This window comes from Capronia coronata, assembly GCF_000585585.1.
Source record: "Capronia coronata CBS 617.96 chromosome Unknown acBCG-supercont1.3, whole genome shotgun sequence".
NCBI lineage: Eukaryota > Fungi > Ascomycota > Eurotiomycetes > Chaetothyriales > Herpotrichiellaceae > Capronia > Capronia coronata.
Genome location: NW_006912895.1, coordinates 570985 through 595970, shown reverse-complemented (window position 1 = coordinate 595970; position 24986 = coordinate 570985). Strand labels below are relative to the sequence as shown.

General features: G+C 52.0%; 11 protein-coding genes across 11 annotated transcripts; 4 read left to right on the top strand and 7 right to left on the bottom strand.

Moving 5' to 3' along the window:
* Positions 1-80: 80 nt before the first annotated feature.
* On the bottom strand, positions 81-1275 carry A1O1_03503 (uncharacterized protein; the record flags this gene model as incomplete). Its single annotated transcript, XM_007724406.1, has 2 exons — positions 81-1168; positions 1200-1275. The coding sequence occupies 2 exons, from the start codon at positions 1273-1275 to the stop codon at positions 81-83; spliced, it is 1164 nt and encodes a 387-aa protein (XP_007722596.1).
* Positions 1276-3681: 2406 nt separating this feature from the next.
* Positions 3682-4266, top strand: A1O1_03502 (uncharacterized protein; the record flags this gene model as incomplete). Its single annotated transcript, XM_007724405.1, has 1 exon — positions 3682-4266. One exon carries the CDS (start codon positions 3682-3684, stop codon positions 4264-4266), a length of 585 nt encoding a protein of 194 aa, XP_007722595.1.
* A 512-nt stretch (positions 4267-4778) lies between these two features.
* On the bottom strand, positions 4779-5659 carry A1O1_03501 (hydrolase-HD superfamily protein; the record flags this gene model as incomplete). The annotated part of the gene is made up of 2 exons (XM_007724404.1): positions 4779-5584; positions 5638-5659. The coding sequence occupies 2 exons, from the start codon at positions 5657-5659 to the stop codon at positions 4779-4781; spliced, it is 828 nt and encodes a 275-aa protein (XP_007722594.1).
* Positions 5660-6147: 488 nt separating this feature from the next.
* On the top strand, positions 6148-7335 carry A1O1_03500 (uncharacterized protein; the record flags this gene model as incomplete). The annotated part of the gene is made up of 1 exon (XM_007724403.1): positions 6148-7335. One exon carries the CDS (start codon positions 6148-6150, stop codon positions 7333-7335), a length of 1188 nt encoding a protein of 395 aa, XP_007722593.1.
* Positions 7336-8734: 1399 nt separating this feature from the next.
* On the bottom strand, positions 8735-10453 carry A1O1_03499 (uncharacterized protein; the record flags this gene model as incomplete). The annotated part of the gene is made up of 1 exon (XM_007724402.1): positions 8735-10453. The coding sequence occupies one exon, from the start codon at positions 10451-10453 to the stop codon at positions 8735-8737; it is 1719 nt and encodes a 572-aa protein (XP_007722592.1).
* A 543-nt stretch (positions 10454-10996) lies between these two features.
* Positions 10997-12904, bottom strand: A1O1_03498 (uncharacterized protein; the record flags this gene model as incomplete). Its single annotated transcript, XM_007724401.1, has 1 exon — positions 10997-12904. The coding sequence occupies one exon, from the start codon at positions 12902-12904 to the stop codon at positions 10997-10999; it is 1908 nt and encodes a 635-aa protein (XP_007722591.1).
* An 873-nt stretch (positions 12905-13777) lies between these two features.
* A1O1_03497 (uncharacterized protein) lies at positions 13778-16525 on the bottom strand (the record flags this gene model as incomplete). Its single annotated transcript, XM_007724400.1, has 1 exon — positions 13778-16525. One exon carries the CDS (start codon positions 16523-16525, stop codon positions 13778-13780), a length of 2748 nt encoding a protein of 915 aa, XP_007722590.1.
* Positions 16526-17343: 818 nt separating this feature from the next.
* Positions 17344-18258, bottom strand: A1O1_03496 (uncharacterized protein; the record flags this gene model as incomplete). Its single annotated transcript, XM_007724399.1, has 1 exon — positions 17344-18258. One exon carries the CDS (start codon positions 18256-18258, stop codon positions 17344-17346), a length of 915 nt encoding a protein of 304 aa, XP_007722589.1.
* A 2088-nt stretch (positions 18259-20346) lies between these two features.
* On the top strand, positions 20347-21520 carry A1O1_03495 (uncharacterized protein; the record flags this gene model as incomplete). Its single annotated transcript, XM_007724398.1, has 4 exons — positions 20347-20444; positions 20503-20710; positions 20769-21326; positions 21389-21520. 4 exons carry the CDS (start codon positions 20347-20349, stop codon positions 21518-21520), a joined length of 996 nt encoding a protein of 331 aa, XP_007722588.1.
* Positions 21521-22704: 1184 nt separating this feature from the next.
* A1O1_03494 (uncharacterized protein) lies at positions 22705-23237 on the top strand (the record flags this gene model as incomplete). The annotated part of the gene is made up of 2 exons (XM_007724397.1): positions 22705-22957; positions 23098-23237. 2 exons carry the CDS (start codon positions 22705-22707, stop codon positions 23235-23237), a joined length of 393 nt encoding a protein of 130 aa, XP_007722587.1.
* An 833-nt stretch (positions 23238-24070) lies between these two features.
* On the bottom strand, positions 24071-24968 carry A1O1_03493 (uncharacterized protein; the record flags this gene model as incomplete). The annotated part of the gene is made up of 2 exons (XM_007724396.1): positions 24071-24490; positions 24864-24968. The coding sequence occupies 2 exons, from the start codon at positions 24966-24968 to the stop codon at positions 24071-24073; spliced, it is 525 nt and encodes a 174-aa protein (XP_007722586.1).
* Between the last annotated feature and the right edge of the window lie 18 nt (positions 24969-24986).

Genomic DNA, 24986 nt, shown 5'->3' with positions numbered 1-24986 from the left:
TCCTACTTCACTACCCAAGAACTGGGGTTCCAATCATCGTGCGCTTTGAGCGTCCAACGCTAGACTCTGTCTTGTCGACCTCATTGAAGAGGAGGCAGTGTGAGACCCGCGTCTTCGCCCTTTCGTCGGGTTGCGAACTTGACAGTGTTCCATGCATCCCTGGTTTGAGTGTAGGATTTCCAGACCGGATCCAGCTCCTGAAACGTGAAGGCACCTTTGGCAATCGACCTCGCGGTCATGGCTTGCTCTTCTGAATAGCCACCCCAGATACTTCTTCCATGGTCGTAATAGTAATAGCTTACCGGGAAACGGGGAATGTGTACACGTATAACTGGGAGCGGAAAAGCAAGATCCAGAGTCACTCTCCCATCTTTTTCCGCTCCCGCTGTCGCATCAAACGCGCTTTCGATATGGGAGAGAATGTTGAGAAGTTCACCATTGTCCCCAAACGCTGTGTAACGTTCTTGAAGGACCGTCAGCCTGACTGTGGCGGCAAGAAGGTATGATGGAAGCCCTGCCCATTTAAACGTAGCCAGTTCCGTGACCGAGTCAAGCGACTGGTTGGTAGCAAAGGCTAGCCGGTCCAGACTAGTCGTAGGAGAGTTGTTGTATTCCAGGATATTGGTTTGTATCGCATCAAGACGAGTTTTGGCATCTTGGAGTCTCTGGGCTTCAAGGATTTGTTGGAAGGCTGCAGCGATCTGCTGGATCGACTCTTGGGACAAAGTTCCTGCTGATTTACTGCCTCCCCCAAAGAGGCGGTCCATGATTTTCGACCCAACCCACGCAATTGCCCCGTCCGCGATCTTTACCAAGACCCACGACATAGTGAAGGGTTCGATCAAACGCACAATTGCATCTCCATCAACATGAGACTTGGCCTCCGAAGGGCTAATCAAGGGCTTATCTTCGACTGAGATCGCAGGTGGCTGGGTCGTAGCCATGGGTTCTTCTGTTATTGAGGCGTCGATCACGATATCCTCCAGTCGAACTTTAGCCCACCCAAGATTGTGGAGCTCGGCTCTCGCTCTTGTGTTGCTGGCGCGGAAGCTGTAAAGGTCGACAATGTATGCCAGGTTGCGCTGGAATGACAGTCCGATGTCCGAGAGCTCTTGTTTCTGCAAGGCCGAAAGTCTCGCCAATGTTAAGATCTGCACATATTGGAATTCTGGCACGAGTAGATCATTGCATCCAACGACCTTGAATATTCCAGGGGTAACAGCCAGGATCTAAGACGCTCCCAATGATGAGCATTGGAGATGTCTGTGCCTGCATGGTGGTGGTAAAGAGTCTCAAGCTTGGTCGAGCTTTATAGCCTGGAATCAGCTGTCTCATGACGAAGCACAGCTCTCTCATAAATTTCGGACGACGAACGATACAGGTCGAGTTCCTATTACCTTGTAGAGAGTCGCTCCAAGTGACGCCTAGTCCGTAGCCTGCAGTGTGCAACATGGAGTGAGCAACACGAGGTCTCGAGACGCATGTCCGCCAGATTCAAGGCCACTGAGGTCACAGAACTTTTTCAGCTCCTTGTTCGTCTCGAAAGACTCTCTTTCCGTGTTAACTCAGACTCCTGCAGCGTAGACATCATACCAGAAATCAGGTATAAGTTACACAAGGATTCCTTAGTATCTCGAGGATCACAAAGACTGCTGACACAGCTGAAGTGCGCCTAGAACATCTTGCAGGCGAGTATGCAGCCACAGTCGTGTCTTCTGCAGCCTCATCACTTCTTTGTTGGCAGCCAAGGCTTGGCTCGTATTGAAGGCACATGACTGTGAGAAGCTGTACAGCCTGCTTTATAAACGACCTCGTCTCTTCAGCTGGCTCGAATTTTGACTGAAAACACTCGCGTCCTTTTCGAGCTCAGCGAAGCCACGCCCACTTACCACTGTGTGTGTATTTACACCTCAGCCCAGTAACTCACACCGAACCACGTGAAAGGTCATTCGAGACAGCCATGACTCCTGAAGAGTGGTTGGAATGGTACTCGCAGCTTTTTGGTGCAGTCGTTGGAATCGCGTCACTCGGCGCAGGTTTCGTTTTCACGATCATCTTCTCCGGCATTGAAGCGCCAGTCCACTGCAAGGATTCGAACACGTGTACAGAGTATATACGCACGTGTCTAGCTGCAGCCTGGTTGATGTTTGTGGCTGCTATTGGCTGGACCACATTCGTTGCGATGCTGGTGAGTGTAAATAAGACCTCAATAATCAACAGGATCAATGCAGCCAATGCCGAAAACCGGAAATGGGGGTCATACCGGCTGCTGGTCTTTCTGAGTTGGTCAATACTCATAACTCAACTGTTACCCATTGGAGGGTTCTTGGCCATTGCAGAAGCATTGAGGAAGTACCATGACGCGATTGGCATAATGTCGCTGGCGCTTGCCTCCCTTGCAGGTGGCATAGTCATTTTCGCCTGGTTCTGGCAGACTGTGTACGTCAAAAGGTTCGCTCACTCAGTCCAGTGATTTGCTAATATGCATACAGGGGCAATTTCCGAAGCGTATTCTCTTTTATACCAACCCCGAGATTGTATCAAGTATCAGCAAAGGCAGCATCGGGTGCATCGCAACGAGCTGTACCGGACTCGCCTCAGCAAGCAGCGCCAGATCGCCTTCAACCAGCAACCCGGTAGCGTCATTCCCGGTCACGTCATCTGGATATTGTTCGATCTGACGGCGAGAACCTCAGACAACAGCTCGGAGACCAGCCTGCACTGGTCGTTGCAGGTACCTGCAGCTCGACTTGCCTGTATGCTTGTTGCAGTAAAGATCTTGAGACACCAGCGTTTCTACAATCGGTCACCTTGTACTGTGTTCGATACTCATTGAGGAGAAAGCGGAATACTGCATTTGATGCGGAAGTCAGAAGACTTCATCAACCGACAGCGACCAGCTCAACGATGAAGCAAGAATCGGTGATAACATTCCAGTGTGTAAGGTATATGTAGTTTTCCTGTCAGAAGTTCAACTGCCTGGGAATTCATACGATCCTGCGACCTTTCTCGGCATTTTTACATTGATGTCTCAGCCATAATGACGTCATCATATGGGAACTTTGTGAGGAGGAGGCCGAAGAGGAAGAAAAGAAAACGAAAGATCAAACTATAGGTCTCTAGGGAGAAAGCGGCCTGTGCTAACTTTTATAGACGGGCGACCTTGCGAAGGGATTAGGTCGACAAATTCTAACAGGAGTATTGGACCGGGTAACTAGAGGGGGCCCTATCCTATATCCTAGCCTCGCGCTAGGTCGAGTCCGTCGGGTATTCACGACGAGAGGGCTCGCCGTATAGAGTAGGTAAGTAGAGGGTGATTAAGCGGCACGCGGAGGCTGAGCAAGGGGGCGAGCTCGGGGTACTAGCTGCGACTGTTCTTGTGGCGCCAAGACCCTTGATTCGGATGTTTACAGACGCAACCTCAAGTTGAACGGCTCCTCAAGTTGGGCATCTATTGCCAGTGAAGGAGTCACTCCTTGTTGTACTAGTAGTGACTGTGGTGACTGTACCAGGTCCAAATATCCCATCCATCTGCCGCTCCTTTAGACCGAGCTGCCAGATCATCATCCCCAGCAGCCTCGCAGCCTCGCAGCCAGCCATTCATATTCAAGTTGACGGCAGATCATGTCAATCAACGCGGAACACGACACACCTGTACCAACGGACAAACAGACATCTACCATGCCGCCTCTCCAATTACCGCCTAACCTCAAGTTCGGTCCCTTCCCTGTCCCCCATCAAGTCTTCCATCTCTCCCGCTCCAGCCTATCATATGGCTTGGTGAACCTCAAACCCTTGCTGCCAGGACATGTCCTCGTCTGTCCAGTCAGATGTGTGCCACGCTTATCACAGCTCAGCCCTGCAGAGACAGCCGACCTGTTCCAAACGGTGCAACGTGTCTCGCGGACCCTAGAACGGGTGTATTCGGCTAGTGCTTTCAACATTGCCGTCCAGGACGGCGTGGAGGCCGGTCAGTCTGTTCCGCACGTTCATGTTCATGTCATTCCGCGACGGAAAGGAGACTACGACCATAAAGGGGGAGGGGATCAGATTTACAACGACATGGATGGCGAGGAGGGAGACGTGGGAAAAGCGTTCCTCGAGATGCAGCGGCGGAGGAGTGAGTTGGCCCAGGAGAGGAAAGACTTCTCCAATGGTCCCGACAGCGACAGGAAACCGAGGACGGCGGATGAGATGAGGAAAGAAGCTGAATGGCTGAGGGAGGAGATGGAGCATGATCGCGTGAATGGTGGAGAAGACAGTTGAGCTTTGGAATGAGAGCGTCTGGCCACTACTGACAATGGCCGACGTAAGGAGACCAGCAAAACGCCTTCGTCAGTCGCCTTGGGACATGGACCGAGCTGACCACAGGTCCGGCACATCTTGCGGTTATGATATGCAAGAAGCAGCCCATACAAGGAGACAGCGTTCGAGGATGGTTGCCTGGACTGACTTGCCCACGAGAGCCGATACCTTCTACGATCTCCTGGCTTCGCTCGCGGACTGAATTCGGACCAACAAAGCTGCGGCGGCCTCCGCCCTGAAGCAGCTTCACGAAGGCTGCACCGCAAGACCACCGAATAGAGGAGAGAAATAGGTGTCACAGTTCAATGACACCGGAAAGGACCGAGGACCGAAGTCGGCAACACAACGAGAACGGCCGCAGTCATAGACATCTATTGCTCCCTGGGTATCACTGGTTTACAAAGCCATTCCACCACGTCTATCATGACCATCCAGTCCATGTCCTGCAATGCAATGCAATGCGTTTCACGATTTCACGATTCCACGTGTCCGTTCGTGACTTGTGACCCATTGATCTCCGTCTTCCCGTTGCCATAGTACTGATTCTGTTGCTCCTTGATTGTCGCCGCCGCCGTAGGCTCCCGCGGCTTCAAGTCCTTGCTCTGCCACAGGTTGGACCGCTCATCCAGAATCTCCTGCGCCCAAGCCTTCATCTCCGCAAGAAATATCTTCCTCGCGACCCAACTGAACTCGCTGAGGTCGATAGTGCAGTTGCTGGCCCGCTCATACTCGACCATCTGCAGGATCAGCTCGACCTTGTCGACATCATGGACGAACTTGGACTCCTCGGTCTCGCTGTCCTCGTATTCCTGCCAAATGGCGCGGATCTCTTTCCCGGGGACCCCGCCGTGGACTTTACCGAGCAACGACTCCGCAACCCAATCCATGGTCTCACCCTCGCGTCTGCTCTTCTCGACCTTGGGCACGCCGTCCACAGGAGTCAAGTCACCCACCAGGCCTTCAGCCATGTCATGGATCAAAGCCATCTTCGTACATCGAGGGATATCCAGTCGGGAACTCAATGCCGGCGGGGCAAGCATCGTGATCAACGACATGCGGTACATGTGATCTGCGATCGATTCTCCGTGGGCAATGCCGAATCGGCGCCAGCCTTCGCGCTTTTCAACCTTCAGTCGCTCGACATAGTGAAAGAACGACACGGGGGAGGAGGTGTTTTCTGCTGGCGGGTTCGGGAGATCCTTGAGCACGGCGCGAACGGACCACGGGTTGGGTTTGGGGAGGAGAGAGGTGTGAGATGTCCGAACAATGCCTGCAGGTACTGTATACGGTTAGCAGGTGCTTTTTATCAATATCATGCGTCAACTGCCGTACCTTGAGGCTGGTCTGAAGACATAGTGGTTGCGATAGTAGGTCGACTTGTATGGACAGAACGAGGCAGAGAGTTAAATGCAGATAGCAGAGAAAAGAAGAAGAAGAGTATCTAAGCCTCCAGGATAGCTTTTATACACGCCGCACCCTAGGGGATATGTACAGCGACAAACATATAAGACAAAGAACAAGAGAGGAGTAGACGTGTATTGCCGGTGTTGAATGCAACTTGAATGGTTGGTGTCTCATGGCATCGCAGCAAACAGAAAATCGCTGATTTCTCCTTTTCTGTAGTGGTTCAAGTTGTTTACCAACTGACGTCGCGTTCCGTCCCGCCGCCGCCTCTCATTGACCTACTATTTCCAATCGTTTCCTACCTAACACACCTATTGTCATCGCAACAAGAGTGACAAAGCCGTGGATACAACCGGACAAAAGACTTGCCAGCCCATCATGGATATCGAAAGAGGCCGATGGATCGAGCAACATTGAGCTCCAACAGTCGGCACTGTGATGGCTAATCCTCAAACCCAATGGCGTCCCCGAAACGATATTGCCATCTTTGTCAGAACCCTCCATCTCCTGGATCTCGACCTCTTGCCAGATTTCCCTGGCATTACGGAATCGACTTTTGGAAGCAGCACAAGCACATCTGTTACTGCAGCGGCGGTGAGGACCATATCTAGCCATAGCCAGCCTCAGAATCTCCAATCGCGCATCAAAGCCGTGGAGTGGAGTCTGTACCGGCTCTTCGAAGTCTACGATGTCGAAGCAACACGCGCGAAACTGGCGGGCTTTTTCCCTCCCAGTGCACCAATTCAATCGTTGAACCTCCGCACCGCGATATACAAGTGGCTGACAGAGTTGAAGAGGGATGGTGTCCTCCCTCGCGAGACGGTGTTGCGGAAGACCATGCTGGATGAATGCAAAGGCGAGAAGTTTGAAGAGTTGCTGGCCGCGTTCGCCATGGTTGTCTTGCGCAAGAGACTGGCCAGGAAGTCAGGGCGTGTTAAGGGTATCCAAGCGTTGGCGATGATGGAAGCAAAGACGCGGCAAATGTCCGATCGAGAAACTACGGTTGCTTTGATCCTCGCCCATCGGGTCTCCCTACGGCAATCCCTTCAGAGGCGTCAGCACTTACAGTCAGAGGCACATACCCAGATTCAGAGCCTGGGTGTGCTCCGAGATAACATCAGCAGAAGGCTAGAGATTGCTTCGCAGCCAGAAAATATCGAGGAGCTGTCGACACCGCAATACGAAACGTTGAAGGACCAAGTCAACCAGGCATTCGCAGCTGATCGGCAATGGGCGGCTTATATCCTCGAGGGAAACCCTGCAGCCACGTCTTTGCCGGTCACAACAGCGGAGGCCGTTCAGCAGCTATTTGCGAGCCCAGCCCGCCTTGCCTCCAACGACAAGAGTTTGTTCGAAGAAACATCGGGAAACCCGCAAGTCAACCAAGCAATGATTGAACTACAGCAGTCCGTACTAGACCACCAAGCGCGAGCTCAGCGCTTGAGTCGCCTTCGTGAGAGTCTGCTCGATGAAACGCATCAGCTACCACCCCAGCCGTCGTCTACCGGCACACCAGGGTCCGAGCAAGCTCGGCCCCCCCTTTGGAAGACAGCTCAGAAGGAAAGCTCCAACGGACCACGATTCAACAGACACCAAGCACTCACGCTGGCCAGCCTACCAGTGTGACTGGGCCACTTTGCCGTTCTATACTGCACGGCAGTTAGTGGAATCCATCTTTTGATCGCAAAGCATATCTCATACGAGCAACACAATCATCAGACTTACCTGCATCATGTTCTGTCCAACCGATGATTCATGGTCTAAGAAAAGATATGGCTGATAACCCAACTCGAGATGAGAGACCATATCAATCCATAGCGCTTATTCACCAGCTCACGCCAGGCCTCACTCTGCACGACCATCTCCATCACTTCATGCAGGATCAGATATTTGGCTCCGAATGAGAAATAACCGGCAATGGTCGCGAGGACAAGTCTTTTGAGGGTGGAGTGCGAGCAAGTGTCCTCCGGGTAAACCCTGACGTAAAGTAGGCAGGCAAGAGGGAAAAGGGCGTAGAATGTGACACGAGCGAACATGTCAACATATCGGATAGTGAGGTTGGGTGACGAAAGTTGGGTGCTTGTGTGTCTTGAGGTGTGCCTTGAGGGGTTTTGGTAGTCTAAGGTGTGTTAGTGATCAGTGAGAGAGAATGAATAGAGAACATGCCTCAGGCGACTCCATGATGCTGTTCTTTTCGAGATCGATGTCGGTAGTTGGTATGGGCGCGTACAAGTAGTTGTATGTGTTGGTACTCATTGTGTTTTAGGTCGAAGAAGGGTGATGATAGTAGTTGAAGAGGGATGTAGGTTGGTAGGTTGGTTGGTGAGGGAGGAGGAAGGTTGGTTACTAGGTACGTACATAGGTGCCTTATGTAGTCAGGAACAACCATACGGTTAGCATCTGCATAGTGCAGGAGCGATATTAGGGTTGCCTTATGCTTGCTTGTATGACGGTGACCATGAAACCCCCAGCTACCCAAAGTGAATACAGTCAGTTTCATGCCGTTGCTCCAGGACGTGGCGGATCAGGAACTGGCACAGGCACAAGTAGACAGGAAGAATCAACTGGCACAAACATCGGGAACTCAAAGGCCATCTAAATAGTCATGTTCGAAAGAAGTCTTTACAGAAGAAGTAGAGTGTAATCGATCAACTCTCCTCATCTCCTCAGCTCAGGTAGTCAGCTAGTTCTCCCTATGTCTCAATCCGCTTCCCGGTATCCCTGGCTCCCTACCGTGGTAGACACATGGGTTACCGGTAGACTTCTGTGCCCGTACCCGTCCTTGCGTCCACTCTTGTCCACGCACCGGGACTGAGACTTGGGAAGTGCACCTTTTCAGCTCATCTGCCTGATCGTCGCTAGTAGAGAAAGTGATTTGAGCACGGGCAGTCGGAAATGCTGTCAACCAATCTCGTGGTGACTTTTGTACTTCACACAGAGAACCACGCTCCCTGTCGTGTTGCTGTTGCTGTCGAGAGACCCGTCTCCGTGTCAATATGAGCCGTGTTTCAGAGACGAGTTTCCATCAAGCCCATACTCCAGGCCTGACATAGCCTCTCTCATGTCTCTTGCCCATGCCACCGACTTTGTTGTAACGGAGCACATTGTCTTCCCCATATCCATAACCTTCATCTTCATCTTTCTCGTCAACCACGACGATACCGTCCGCTTCCGTTCCGCCTTCCAGGTCCACCTCAATAGTCGATCCCAAAGCCTGCTGTCCTTCACGAATCATAGCCTCGAGCTGCGCATTGAACCGACTCATAGTTTGATCCTGCTTGGCCTCTTTACGGCGCAGTTTCTGCTCGAACTTGCGCACTTCCGGCGACGCTTTGGGAGACTGCGACACGGCCGAGCACATGGCAGCTGGTTGACTAGCATATCGACGCGGGGAAGCTAGTGATGCTCTACTGCCGGTGATAGATGGACGTTTTGAGAGTGATGGAGGCGTACACCCATGTGCTGGCAAGTTGGCATTCCCGGCGCCGCCAGAGGCGGAGAGTGGCTGACGTGGCTGCATAGACGAAGAAAAAGTGTTTGACGTGTTGAGAGACGATATGCGAGGAGAAGCGAAAGACGCCGTTGATTTGTGATTGTGAGGGGTTGATCGTGAAACCAGGCGTGGACGAGCCGAGGCGCTGGCGTGTCTTGCCGGTGCTGGACGAGCGTAGTAGAGATTCGCCGTGCTTGCTCGGGACTTCTTTCGTACCGGGCTGTCCTCTCGCGAAGTGCTTTCTCCGGAACGATCTATGACGACCCAGTCGTTGTGTGAGATGGAAGACGATGCACCCTGTACGTTCATCGTGGGAGTGGAATCAGGGTTGTGCATTCTCGGTCCTGATGGATTCGACATGTAATCTTCGATGAAGGTGGGCTGTTCTTCAGGGAAACCTCCTGGAACGGGAGTAAGTTCTCGCCGTTGTCGCCGATCAGAAAGGCCATCGTAGTCGGCGTGAAACACATCCTGGTGGGCGTCGACTTCTGTCCATGCGTTACCGGCGGCGACATCCGGTGTCCCAATGTCGAATCGGTATCCGTTCCCTCCACCAGCGTGGAATCCTGCGAAGGTGGTGTTCCAGCAGAAATTGATCACTTTTCCGGCAATACCGCCAGTCAAGGCCCAGACGGTCTTGCCCCAGCCTTTTGGTGGACTTGAGGGTTGTTTTCTTTTATTTTGCCCCGTTCCATTGACTCCAGGCGTGTATGGAAGGTGGAACTCTGGTGGCAAGTTCTCCGAAGCGGAAGCTGGGAAATAAGAGTCGTTTTCAGAGGCATCCGGAAAGTAGGAGTCGGTCGGCTGAGAAGACTTTTGTGTAAATCGGTTGGGTCTGCAGTCCACTTCATAATCGTATTCACGTTCATCTTCCTCTTGTTGCGACATTGACAGAACTTGGGCATCAAGGCCTCCAGCCATACGGTAGTTCGTGCTTACGAACGGTGGTGGACTTAGAGCGTCGCGACATAGAGACTGTTTTGAGATATAAGAGTCACGTCGCAGTGCACTGGGATTGCGACCACGACTACTGGTGGCTCCGAGGCGAGGTCGCTTGCGGCCATTGTTGTGCTCGGTGAAGTTTGAGAAGTTTGAGATCGGCTGCGAGGAGAAAGAATTTGACGTGGGAGTGGACGCATGGGGACTGTCATCGGTAGGAGAGATGAATATGGACGTCCGGCAGCGCGTCGCCTGTGAGTTGGTGTCGTGTTCAGCCATGAAAGAGCCTGGTATGAGGACAGGCGATTCCATGACTGCAGTCATTGGCGCGGATATCGTAGATCACAGATCGGTAGTTATGCCGCGGTAAGATGAGGATGGATGGATAGCATCACTCTACCCAGAAGAATGGTAGTGGTAGTGGGAGAAAGAAGATACTCGTCCAGGGTGCGTGAGTAGAGATATCAGGACAGATGGTGATGGTGCCTGGCCTCTGTGTCTGGCTGCGGCGTGGAAATTCACGGGTTAGTCGCACACGCTCAAGGCTCCAGCACAACTTGAAGGTGAAGTTGGAACAACGGACAATTGAAGTCGCAGTGAATCGTAAATGGCGGGGCAAACTTTGCCCGTAACCCAGCAACTGGCTGACAGGCGGGTCGGAATCCACTTGCAGTCACCTGACATCACGTGCTGATAGTTGGTGCACGTGATGCCTATTACCCCTGAAGCACTCATACACGTACAGGTAAACATCAACCTCCATCCATTTCTTTCAGGGTGATGAATTCAAGCAACCCTCCATACCTAAGTACCCATTGCACCGTATTGCACTATCTCATTCATGATACTAAATGTCTAATATCTCAACCACAAGAACTGATACGGTCTCAGCTCAATCCCTGCATCCCTCAGATTGATCATATATCTGGAAACCAAGTCCATGGCTTCGACCGGCATCCTCATGAACCGATCTCGACCGATCCATTGTGCACTGTCCGCGAAGTTGCACAGACACAGCACCGTCGAGTGAGGCCCTGGCCGCTGATATCCAAGGATGGCCGGACTGCCCGTATAGAACCCTACAGCTCTCCCACCGGCCAGCTCTCCTGTGGTTTTTCTCAGGTGTATGAGATGTCTGATCCCCGCATAGATCTTACCAGGAATGGTATGAGGATCATGTCTTTCCGCATACCTCGACTCCGGATAATGCGCTCGATTGACCCATCTGCTATCATCTGTTTTCGCCGCATCATTGATATAGCTGTAGTCGTTGAGCTGTCCGACCTCGTCACCTAGATAGATCAGTGGAATGCCTCCCGTGCTCATGGCGATCGAGTACAACAGCAGGATCCGCTCAATGGCATGGTCTTGCATTGATTCCAGTCCCGCCAGTGAAGCAGTCGTACCTGAGATCCGACAATCCCCGTTTTTCGGATTATCCTGGAAGGGGACACCGCGGGCGAAACTCCCCGGGTATCGGTTCACGAAAAAGGCGTTGAGGAATTTGCGGTGGTTTGTCCCGTTCCTACCTAGTTCTTGCGCGTCTTCGTCCGAGAAGGTCCAGCCGATGTCGTCGTGAGACCTCACGTAGTTGACCCAGGCACAGTCTCGGGCGATATTGTGTCTGCGTTCGATGGCTTGCGAGAGCATCGATGCATCGCGAGTGGCCAGGGCTTCCCATGCCAATGCCATCTGCAGGGGATTGTACGACAGTTGACACTCCGACCGGTCGATGTACTGGACCACATAGTCCGGATGCACAATGGCTTCGGATTTGAACAGGACCGACGGGGCGGCTATGCGACACAAAGCATTGAATGCGCGCAGGAGCTTATGGACTTCGGGCAAGTTCTCGCAGTCGGTGTTCATCTGTTTCCACATGAAAGCCACGGCGTCCATGCGGAAAAAGTCCACGCCGACATTGGCCAGGTATAGCATCTCTGCGGCCATGGCTCTGAAGACGGCAGGATTGGAGTAGTTCAGATCCCATTGGAAGTGGTGGAAGGTCGACCAGACAAATCGTCCATCGGGCAGTTGGATGAACGATCCCGAATGGTCGTCTGGGAAGATCTCCCTCGTCGTTTGCTCGAAGGCTGACGGCACACTCCGGTCCGGGAAGATCCAATACATGGCGGAATGTTCTGGGTCACCCTCTGCAGCCTTTCTTGCCCATCGATGCTCGTTTGAAGTGTGGTTGAAGACCAGATCCAATACCAGACTGATACCCGCTTTTCGCAATTCGCTCGCAAGCTCTCTTAGTTGCTCCATACTGCCCAGCGTTGGTTGGACTTCTCGATAGCTGGAGACTGCGTAGCCGCCATCGTTGAGAGGTTGTGGAGAAAGGAACAGAGGCATGAGATGGAGATACGTCAGTCCCAGGTCTTGGAAGTATGGTATGCGTTCCTTGATGCCAGTCAAGTTCTTTGCATAGCGGTCAACGTAGCAGACGCCTCCCAACATCTGGTTTGACATGTACCACTGAGGGTCGGATTCACGCTGTTGATCGATCTTTTGCAGTTCCGGGGACCTTTCCAGCCAACTCTTTCCACAAATTGTCACCAAATCGACAAGCTGATCAAGACAATCATGTCGATAGCCGTACAGTTCGGCGAAGATGGCAAAGATCTTGATGAAATGGATGTCCAACCGCCCGACAAAGTCTTTGTCCTGCAGGATTTCCAGTCCCTGCTTCGACTTTGCGAGTTCTTGGAACACGTATGCTTTGGCAGCCCTCGCCTGCTGGTCGACGGAAAGGCTGTTCATAACCATTGAAGGAGAAAATTGCAGGACAGCCACCTTGAGCTTGAATAAGTGAACAATTGAAACGGGCTGGGAGGACTCCCTTCGCTATTTGTGGGTGCTACCGCTTGCATCTCACCGTCAAGGACACATACTTACGGTGGGAATTTGGGACATCGGGTACTATGCACATTCAGTAATTTCAAGTTGGGACAAATGTGAAGGAACCCTGACAGCACTTCGGCTTCATCATTCGATGCGTCTCAAGGGCTAGAGCTTATTCTCTCAGGGTTGTTGACATATCCAGCCGGCTCTTTTCTCGGTCAAATGAACCTTGCAAGAAGCGCCGAGAGGAGGAGAGCCGCGCTTGGCCACTTGTGCCTGAACATGTACTCTGATGGGGGCTGTCACAGCGGATGTACCCAACCTGATGAATGCCCTGAGGTGTTTCGTGTTTGATCAGATAACAAGTAGACAAGGGGAGAGTAGAAGCCGGACGTTGGAGCCGAAAGTGAAAAATACTCTATCCTTCTCTCCAAGCCTCAGATTGGAACGGCATGCCAGTGGTCACCACCATCGCTGCCTGAGATCCCAACTACTATAGTGTTAAGACCTTTGTTCTCTGGAGTCCATATGCCATGCAAAGGCCTCACGACTAACAATCGAGCAGGGAAAAAAGAACACCAGGACACAGACAGCACAATACCTCTCAAGCTTTGTTTCTGATCGATTATTAATTATCCTCTCGTTCATGTCTGCTTCGCTTCCTACAGGACACATCCAGGACTTCCTACCCAAAGCCCGGACCTCAATACATGTTGAAACCATCTGTCCTGTCTCCAAGGTCAGAACACTCCTTCAGCACTTCAACGAGCCCACTTTTCTTTCCCCAGGTCATCAACCGGCGAACCGGCCCGGCGCGCTCGCCTGGCTGATCTCTCTCTTCCCGTACGCGTTTTCCTTGTCTCTAGCAAACAGCCCGCCCATCACTAAAGCATTCATGGCCTTAGGCTTGGTCGGGCTCTTCATTGCACCCTTCCCCAAGTTACCAGTGCCATTGCTGTTGCCATCCGTAGACCGTTTCAGATTGATGCTTCGCGCACGATCCCGTCGTGCCCGGATCTGGGCCAAGGCCGCTTCTCGCGAGATAGGCGTGCCGGGGATATTGCCGAGTATGGACGTGGAGGAGTTCTGCAATGGGCGAATGGGGTTTGTGAAGCTGTGGTCTATGGTCATCGTGCTCATGTCCATGTTCACATTCAAGACTTCGGTGTGGGCGTGCTCGTAGCCGTATCTGTGTGTGTTGAGAATGCCATCGCGTTCAGGACTCGACGGCTCGTCTGCATCCTCGAACCCTCTCAAGGGAACTCTTATTGTGGTGGTGGTGGTTGCAATGGTTTGCGGTGGACTCTGATTCCAGCTACGACTCTCGTTGTTCGGCTGAGTCTGTTGCAGAGACTGATGGCCATGTGTGAAGTTGTGCATCGATCTCGAGTGTTTGTGGAGTGGTGTCACAGGAAACAATGTATTAGGTGCGGGAGAGGCAGATGTTTCTTTTGTGAATCTTCCCTCGTCCTCAACGTGAGACATGACTGACGACACTAGTGGTGAAGGACTTGGTAGGATTGGGCGAGATTGTGCTCGTCTGTGCTGACTCTCCCGAGAAGGACTGCCTTTCAAGGCTACCTTCGTAGTTGTGGTCATCGACTGTGTATCATTATGATGGTCTCGACGGGACGCCCGAACAGAACGAGGCGAATCTGGAACCAAACGAATGGGAGAGTCAACAGCCAATATGCCCATAGCAGTGGAGGGGCGTCGAGGAGGGGCGTGTTTCGGGGGTGAGAGGTCGAATAGTTCTTGTTCCATAGTTTCTGATGCAGTTTCCGTGTGTCGAGGAGATTGGGTTGTCGCTCTCAAAGCTGGATTGCTTGTTGTGGAGGTTGAAAAGGAGAAGGGTTTCGAGGATGTCCCCGGTTCGACCAGAACTTGTGTAATTTCTTCCAACTGAGCGGTGGGCTCCGGTGTCTCATCCCTTGTAGCGAGTTCCATAGGCTGTGCCTCAGGAAGAGGAATTTCGCTGGCTTCCTCAAGAAGCAATGGCAGCTCTTCTCGTGCTCTTTCCAGCACTTCAGGTGTTGGGTCTGGAGGTAGCTCGACGCCCTGTCTCTCCGCGGTTTCGGGCTGGGGCGAGTCTGCAGCAGATCTATCTCCCTTGTCTAATGAATGCATATTCGGTTCCTCTGCAGGGTTTCGGGCTGGCATCGCTGTCTGGGCCGGCTCCATCGAGATCTTCCGCTTTTTAGATGATCTCTCCTGCTGCAAGCTCGCTTCGTATGCATGATCATGGATAAAGCGCTCGCCCTTCTTCTCTGCCAGCCGACACGGGCAAGCCTTGAACTGACATTGCATATGCATGAAATGGATCATGTCTGCGTCTTCCGCGTGTTGTCTCCGTGCCCACCCTAATTCTTGTTTTAGGAACTGTATCTGTTCTTGTGGCGTCACAGGAACCCCTTCCACCTTCTTGTCGAAGTAATCCAGATGGAACCTGATTGATTCGAAGCTGGGGAAGACGGGTGCATGCAAGCGGAGGGGTTTGTTGGACTGCGTCGGTTCGTCCAGATCATACGGAGTCTCGTTTCCATCGTCCTCCCAGGGAGCCCAAGAAGTTGCCCCATCCATCTGGCTCAATTCCGGCTCTGTTGCTTCACGACTGTTCACAATAGCAGGTTTGTCCATCGCAATTGTCTTGGCCTCGAGCAGGGCAGCATCCCTCTCCTGCTCGATCGCCTTCAGACGGTCCTTGAGCTGATCCACCTCCCCAACCGTGCCGGCAAGGGCATATGCTCTCTCAAAACTCTCCTGGCGGCTTTTCTCCTTCTCCGCTTTCTCATGCTGAACTTCGGCCTGGCAGCGCTTGAGCTCAGCCCTAACCTCTTGCAGATCTTGTCTAGATTCGACCACAGCCAGCTCTGCTCGGTAACCTTCCTTGCGACAGCGCTTGATTTCCTTGGAGTATGATTCTTGGTCGCGAGCTCTCTTCTGCTTTTCTGCCTGCAACTCCTCCAGCAAGTCCTCCACTCGTTGTGACAGCAACCTCTCTCTTTTTTTTCGCGAGGTCAGTTCTTCTCGCGCCCGCTCCAACTCTGCAGTAATGGAAGCCAAACTGGCCTGCGCCTCTTCATATCCCATCACTGCTTGTTGCAGGGCACTGTTGTCGTTAACATTGGTCGTCGCACCATTTCCGCCGAGTACAGCTCCTCCACCACCGGCTGAGTTTCCGTTCAGTCCTAATCCGCCAACGCCTCTGGGCGCTCTTGTCGGCGAAGCTTGTGCACCGGGATTGGCAGCGAGACTGTTGAGGAGCGCGATCTTAGTCTGGACATCCGATGTCATGGAATCGCGGTTGCGTGGCCGATCATTCTCCGCAAGGTAGCTGTGCAGGGACGGCGACAGCGGGATACGTTGTTGGTTCAGCCGCTCCGGTGAAATCTGACCCAGCGGAGGCGCAAGGGGATAATTCAGCTCGACTGAAGGCTGATATTGAGGGGGCGGACATCTCAACGGATTCGGACTGACAGCGGTAGCATCGTGGTTGTTGGATTGAATGGGGTTATCCTCTGCAATCATGGGTGATTCCATGCTGATGTCCCTGTGGTATCTAAAGCAAAGCAAAATTTAGTAGAGCAGTAAAGCTGTCATGTTTCGGAAAATTGATACTACAACTGTACTGCAGGTTGACTTGCAGTGTGCTGTGTGCGTGCTGCAATACAGACTGTAATAATCCAGAATGCAGTGCAATGCGCTCCAGTCTTTGTTTACATGGACACCCAAATGGGGAAATCCCGTAACGCAGGGCTTGGCATAGCGAGATCACGTGCCGCTCCCGTTGTCCTACCTAGCAGTACGGCAGAGCATGAAGCCCTCCCTGGCCAATCTCATAATAGAATGTTGGGGCGGTTTGGTGGTGAATGAAGTGCAATGCTTTGTATCTATTGTTTTTGTGAAGCTAAGGTAACTCTTTCATGCGTTTCTGATCAATCTTTCTTGATCCAACTCATGAGCTTTCTAGATACACAGATGAGGAGCACTATACGCCAACTCCTGTAAAATCACTCTCTCGGTCCCTTGGTTTCGGGGGCCTTCCCCTGATCCTGGAGCTGCTGAGATACTCCTGTCTTCTGCACAATGCCGAGTCCCCGTTTCCGAGGGCTGTTCTAATCCTTCATATCCTACAAACAGACCCTAGACTGAGTCGTCTCACCCAGCTAGATCGTCCCACTTTCGCTTTTGCAGCGTTTGCCGTCTCGAATCGCACATCCAACCCTTTTCAGGTACCTGCGCGACGCAGCTAAACGGCTCCACCGCGAGCATCATTGAACTCCTGTTAAATAATCTCACACCACAATGTGATGCATGAACCAAAACAATTCCAAACTGGATTTCACAAAGACCGCCTTTCAGGAGCAGTCCATTTCAACGTCCTCTCGTCGTTGCAGAAAAGGAGCCTCACCAAAATCCATGGCTTCCATACCGCAGCTCATCATTCGATTGTGACCAGTGTGAGGCCCAGGCTGCTCAACGGCCATGTTGGAGAATGGATTCAACACTGAAGTCGGCGGCAGCTGCGGTTCGGCTGCTAGAGCGAAACGACTGCGACTCTTGGGCATGGCCATTCTTCGACCATGGAATTGTTGCCTCATATGGTCTCCAATCTGCGTCATTGGGCTAACCTGGCTCATAGTATCCATATCAATGGCGAAATAGTCCACAGGCATGGCCATCCCCGCATCGGCGACTAGGCTGGGTGTTTGGGGCTGCCAGTCCTGGCTTTCCTCGCTGTCCGAGTCAGCTTCATAACCGCGCTTGTGGCTGGTAGAATATGACCACAGGGATTGCTCCGAAACAGAGGCGCTTGAGTGATCGTCGCTATAATGGGACAAGAAGGCCAGATTGATGCCGCAGAAGGTCGCAGTGCTCAAAGGTTGGATTTGGGATGCGGAATATGGGGCCAACTCGTTGGTAGCGGCCGCGTTTCCTCCACAAAGGGCCGCCTGGGTCTCGGGAGAAAGTCCGTTGACATTGAAGAATGGCCGAGGAGTGAACTTCTTCACTTGTGTCTTGTACCCTTCAGCGACGGCCTTCCTCACGCGCATCCCGACCTGAAGCAGACCAGCTTCGATTTCCGCCTGATCAGGAGCTTGTTCGCATAGCTGCAGCAGCAATGGCGAGTCGAAGGTATGATATTCAATGTCCGTGTTATCCGAAACAGGAATGATGGGGAGAGAGTGTGGTGCGAAGCGACGACGCTTGGAAAGATGTGATTCCACTTCAACGGAGGGGTTCGTGAAGGATGAACCTTGCGGCTGGTCCATTGCGAAGATCTCTATGGGATGGCGGAACCAGTGGTGAGCTGGAGTCGAACTGGTTATGGTCGCACGCGAGAGACGTCACAGGAAGAGTGAGCAAGTGTTCTTGCTTGAGCTCAAACCTCAGAGGGGGAGTAAGCGAAGTTGCATAGGATAGCCTCTGGACAATGAAGTCGGGGGCAGAACTGGCGGCGCTGGGAGCTGGCAGAGCGAAAGTGTGATGCCAAAGTGGTCCTGCTAAGTGAATAGCAAGATGAAAGACGAGGTATATTGTAGCGACCGGAATTGGAGGGCTCGTTGAACAAGTCAAACGATGAGAAGGATAGGAGTAGAGGGAAGAAGGATTAATTGAAGAATGGATAGTAAGCAAGGTAGGTAGGTAGGTAGGTAGGTAGGTAGGTAGGTAGGTAGGTAGGTAGGAAGCGTAGGCAAGGAGGGAGTTGGTCAGAAAAGGGTCCCCAGCGCAAGTTTAAAAAAGAGGCTGAGATGTTGAGATGAGACAAGCTGCACTGCACTGCGCGACTCCGACGTCCGGCAAAGAAGCCGTGACTAGCAGATTTGGGCTGTTCCCTTCAAGTTCCCCAATGGATGAATGGTGTTTATTGTTCAAATAACATGGAATCCTATCCTTGCCGGCTCCTAGTCTCTCACGATCTTACGACTTCCACCTACAGCCAGTAAAGGTCACTCTCTATCCCGCCTGCTCAATCCCCAACGACACGATCGAAGTTATCGATTACTATCTGCCCCCATGAACCCCTGGACAGCAGGTGGATGAGCCCAAGGCCCGGCGGAGCAGAATTGCCAGGGCCAAGCGAGGAAGAATACCAATAATGCTGGATTGAGGGCTGGATCCCAGCATAGGAGCGAAATGGCTGGATGCCATTTACCAACTGGTGGGCACTTTCCCGTGGGCTTGAAGGTGTCAATTGTGGACTGCGGTGCAAAATGATGCTATTTTTCCCCTTCGCTTGTAAGTGCTTGCAGCACGATGCCCTGGAAATTACGTGCCGCTGGGGCTTTAGGGCCCTTGTACCTGAACGCTAAGCCGCAAAGGGGTTGCAAGTGTCGTCCCAGCCCCCTAAATTTACGCCTGAGCCCGTCGTATTACAGTATAAATAGTGCCCTCTCGCCTCCGCCGCTAGGGCTGCTGTAGGCTGCTATAGGCTTTGCCCACCTGGGTTTGGTTGGTCAGGTAGCCTCCGGACTGCCAGTGCCAGTGGGGGCTGCTCTCGGCTTCAAAGTCTGTCTGCCTCAAACTTTGCAAAAGTCCGGGCTGGCAGGTCCACCCCTGGCGAATTGTTGTCAGCGGTCGACTGGGGCTCAAGAAGTTCGTCGTTCCCGGATCTAAAGTCGCCCCTAAAACCCTCAGCAGACACGAAACCCACGCGTGTTTGGAAAGTGGTTGCAGATGCGCGTCGCGGGCAAGCCGGGGCAAGTACCGTACCTTTTCGTGTCTCCACAGCCTCTAAGAGGGTTTGACGAGCACCAGAACTGGCGGGGAACTGGTTGCCATATTTTATTCAACAGAGTCGTCTACTGACAGCTATGGCGACTAAAGTTGAGGCCGGCAGCCGTGCAGGCAATGGGTGTCCACCTCCTGCAATGGTGGTGTTGGAAACGGTGCTACAACACTGCATGCCCAAACGAGATACCCCCGCCATCGTTGGGTCCGGAACTCATACATCAGGCAGAGCCAAGCAACATCGAGTCCAAGTCCCTGGACAGGGCACACAGCTTCCACGAGGCTTCGTTGACGATCATGTCAAGAGGCCTACAGCCCTGATGCGCAATGAAACGACATGGTTGGCCAGTAAGTCGCTTCCGGCGTGAGTATGACAACATAGCAGACACACAGCAGTAAGTGGTCGATGTCATGGCTTCAACTCCTACTTTTTCAGCGCCGCGGCTTCTTCTTCCGACGCATGCTGTGATCTCATCTAAACAACATGAAATTAATATAACGGTCAAGAAGTTGTTCACAAGTGATTTCCAGCGAGTCCTTTATATTCAAGTTTCCCTCAAGTCTAAACGAACCTTTGCATCCAGCTTTGGCAATATAACGTCTAAAATTATTACACTCACAGAATCAACATGCAGTCAGCACTCCATTCCGTCATCGGCCCCAAGAAAGAACTCCATGACCTTTCTGGTCGGACTGCAATAGTTACAGGTGGTGCTAATGGCATCGGGTGGGTTTGAAGCTTGCCACAACCATACCGTTGGCGTTCATTCTGATGGAGTTGTTAGGTTTCAGATCTCGCGCCAATTCGCGCAAGCCAAAGCCAAGGTGATCATGGTGAACCGGAAAGAGGACCAGGGAGATGAAGCCATCAAGCAAATCCGAGAAGAAACACCAGGTGCGGACGTCGACTGGGTCGGCTGTGATCTCGGGAGCCTCAAAGAGGTGAAGCAAGTCTTCAGCGATCTGCGCGAGAAGCTCGACCGACTGGATCTGGTACGCAATAGAGACGTGCAACAACCTTGAGTGAGCGGTGACTGACCATCCCTCCCAGCTCATCTTGTCAGCCGGCATCAACACGGACAAATTCGATCTCGACGCAGATGGCATTGATCGGCACTTCGGAGTCAACTACCTCGGACAGTTCTACGCACTCAACCTTCTCTACCCTCTTATTCGCAAGACCTCCAAGCTGCCCGACACCCCACCACCACGCATTGTGTTCGAGGCGTCCGAAGTCCATCGGATGGCCCCGTCAGATGTCCACTTTGGATCACTGGAAGAAATCAACAACAAAGACTTTGGACCCACACATCTTTACGCCCGCTCAAAGCTGGCCCTGATACTGCTTTCGAAGTTCCTGCTCCCGGAAAAGGTGTTCAAGAAGAATGGCGACAAGGTATACTCCCTCAGCGTGCATCCTGGAACGGTCAACACCAACATGCAGCAGCAGTGGAAGTCTGCATATCCAGGGATTTTCGGCAAGATGCTCACCTGGGCCATGACCACGGTGGGAAGAGATATCGAGCAAGGCTCATACAGTGCTCTGTGGGCGGCCACGAGTCCCGAAATCGAGGAGAAGGATCTCCAAGGATATTACTTTGCTGACCCTGTACGTTCTTCCAGCAGCTGTGTTTCGCCTGCCGACGTTTCACATGACTAACTGATATCTAGGGACAACCGGGCAAGGAAACGTCGCAAGCGTCCGATCGAGCGTTGGCCGAAGCACTGTGGAACTTGAGCATCAATCTGATCACGGAGAAGGTGGGTGAGGATGCTCTTGTCCTATGGGATCAGGAGGTGTAAGCAGCGTCATTCGCCGGTGACGGAGGACAGCATGCAGCAGTGGAAGCATAGCATGACTTGACGATTCATGATTCATAGACAGCACGTCTGCATTTACATGCAATGAGACGAGAATGAGCACAATTGAGACAAGACATTCTAAGCAGAATGATATGATGATGCCTTCAGTACGGTGGTGGTGGTCGAGAACAGATATCTAGTAGCTTATCGATCGCTATTGTGATCGTTATCGTCGTTATTTCATCGCAGTGTACGTCATAGTAGCACCTCAGCTGTGGGCCGCTAGGAGATTAGCATATCCTACTAGTATGTTAGTGGTTAGTCTATAGATGAATCGTTGTTGTACCCAGTTTATTGAATCTCCAGTCCTTATAGATTCCCTTTCCCGTGACTTCAGTTTGAGGTCTGAATAGTAGGCGAGAGATGATGAAAGCGTACACGATGCTAACTCGAGATAGGTACCTTATGCCATTCATGCTATCACATCTGAATGTTTCAATAAGTAACAGCTCGACCTGCCAATCAAAAGTGAACTGACGGTCGTAAACCACAAAATGACGAAGTTATACAAGTCACGTTTTCGTCCAACCAACGTCGTCATGACTTCTGCTCTTCAAGGCGCCGGGCTCAACTTCCATCAAGCGAGTGAAATGGTCGCACGGAAATTCAATCCAGCCCTTCGCCCCCATGCACGCTCAATCGCAACACCTTCCTCCCCTTCTCTCTCTCTCACACGCTTCTCGCCAAGTGAACCAGCCTCTGACGTCTACTACATGACATACCTTAGCATTGTACTGTTGAACTCCTAGAAAACAGTCTGGCACCACCAAGTACCTACCTCAAGCTAACAGTTTGAACCTTTCGACCACTACCGTTCAACATATATTGCAGCCAAGTCGACCAAGTCGCTTTACCCTGAGTTATTCAGATCCTCATCATGTCTCTTCTACGTCTTCCACGAACCTCAATCATGGGTCTTGCGCAGTTGACGGGACTCCGAAGCACGAGAGCATTCTCCGTTGCCACCACAAGTAAGCTATACCTTACCTGCTCTCCCTCGTCTCAGCATAACTGCTCTCCACGGTCTAGACCGGTATACCAGAGATTTGGTTTACAGTGTCTGTCTGTTCTGCTTTCATCTTGAGCTATGAGGTTCAGACTCTAATCTCAGCTACTATACAGGAATGGCTTCGAACAAAGACACCTCGTCGCTCGACGCCAACAAAGGCTCCGTCGGCTCCGAGTTCACCGAGAAGGGCTCCGTGGGCGGCACGGCACAACAGGTCGGCGGACCATTTGACAAAGAGGGCGCCGTGGGAAAGCAATTCAAGCCTGACGGCAGTGTGGGCAGCACGGCGCAGTCTGCGGCGGAGCATATGCAGGGAGAGAAGCCGAATCTGTTTGACAAAGATGGAGCAATCGGAAAGCAGTTCAAGGGTAAGCCGTTACCTAGTAGTCCTGCGTTTACTTCCCAGATCTCACCTCACCCTCCCCATCACGACTCCTTGATCCCATCCCCTGTCGAAGACTTGGACAGACCAAAATAACTTTATACTGATGTTTCGATTGAAAAATAGCCGACGGAAACATTGGTCAAGTCGGAGAGGCCGTGGGTGGTCCATTCTCCAGCAAGGGCGCTGTTGGCAAACACTTCAACCCTGAGGGTTCTGTTGGCGGATCCGTGCAGGAGAACTTGGGTGATGGCAAGAAGAAATGAACTGCATATTTCAGGGTGAATTGCAGTTGCATCTACAACTACGGTCAACATGGGGTCACCATCGGTCTGAAGCACGACGATACATGAATGCCGGAAAGACCGCCCAGAACGTGCTATCCTACGGCAGACTCGGAGGAGTCTACTGCATTAGATTGCTCATCTCGGCATGCATTGAGATACCAATTCAATCGATACCGAAGGCTCAGCTTAATTGAGTAGAGTTCAAAGATCTTTGCTGTCCACCGTTGTTGCTCTCAGTAGATCATTCGACTGTTCATATGTATCAACTTTGTCATTGACAGCACTGCAGCAATGCCACAGGCTTAGGTCCAGGGATGATGTTGCCTACCAGATCCTGTCATCATGTCATCCTGGACTACATGGATGAATCGATATGTGACTAATGACCAAGTATGGAATCACAGGGTATCTATTCCACGACTATTGTTCTTGTTCCGCCTGTCCATCTCTGACTCATATCTCTGTGGTAGTGGTCGCGAAGGCTGTCAAATCATCACTGGCAAGCCATCGTAGAAGTTTGTTCAGTTCTGTTCAAGCATTCAGTGAACTCCCCAGAATCAACCGGTCCGCCACATATCCCGTGACGGCGGCGTAGATTGCCTTGTGGAGGAGATCGACGATCTGTTCATTGACAGGCCATGTCCTAGGGGTGTGTCATGAGATGCTAGCTTACGCATCATGCGATATTGATATTGATGGCGGGAAAGAGAAAGACAAAGAGAGAACGAGAACGAGATTTGAACCATTGGATATCCCGGTATCAGGGCTGGGGTGGAATTACTAAAACCAAAAGGTGAACCAACCCCGAACCGTTAGAACTCCTCCGTTGGAGGGATGAACAGAGTGAACGTTTGAATCTTGACACAAATGACAACGAGAACGACAACAAGAACGACAACAAGAACGACAACAAGAACGACAACAAGAACGACAACAAGAACGAGGACGAGAATGAGAACAAGAATTTGAACAACATACCACGGCAACGCCCCGACTCCCGTATAATTCTCCAACGTCTGATCGACCAACAACCGCACCCCCATGAACAAATAGCTCCCAAACGGGCCGACGATGCCGTAATAGCTCATCAAGCCGCGCACTCCAGCAGCGAGCATCCCCTGGCCCCAGTGCATCGCGAGGTTGATGGTGTCCGGTAACTTGGAGAAGTCGAGATTGAACAGGCGCGCGAGCGTCTTCCCCGGCACGTAGGAGTTGGGACGGTGGGTTATGGACTGTTCTAGTTGAATAACAACACGGGGGAGAATAATATGGGTTGATTGAGGGACTTCTTTCACGATGAGAGAGAGACAGGCAAGTATGGTGGCATTTCTGCTTCGTTTCCACTCCCTTAGAAGAGAAAAACCGTACAGCCTGGTAGGCTAGTAGTGGCTGTCAGATTGAAACTGAGGATCGATCCAATTCCGATTGACGTGGGGATATGAGAGCATGGATTTCAGTAGAGTCGAAATTCTGTCGAATGAATGCGATGTTTGGCCTGAAAAGGGGTACTAAGGTGGAAGGATAGTAGGGTGAAGGGTTTAGAAGTAGAATATTAGAATAGTAGGGTAGTAGGGTATAGGGTATAGGGTATAGTAGTGGAATAACATACGCTGCAACACCCACTCTGCCGGCTCCTAGGCCGATGGTAATACATTCGATCAGGGAGAACCGAATCTTGGGCCGGGCTGGGTTGATGTAGTTCTCAGGCATGGTTTAGATTGAGGTTTC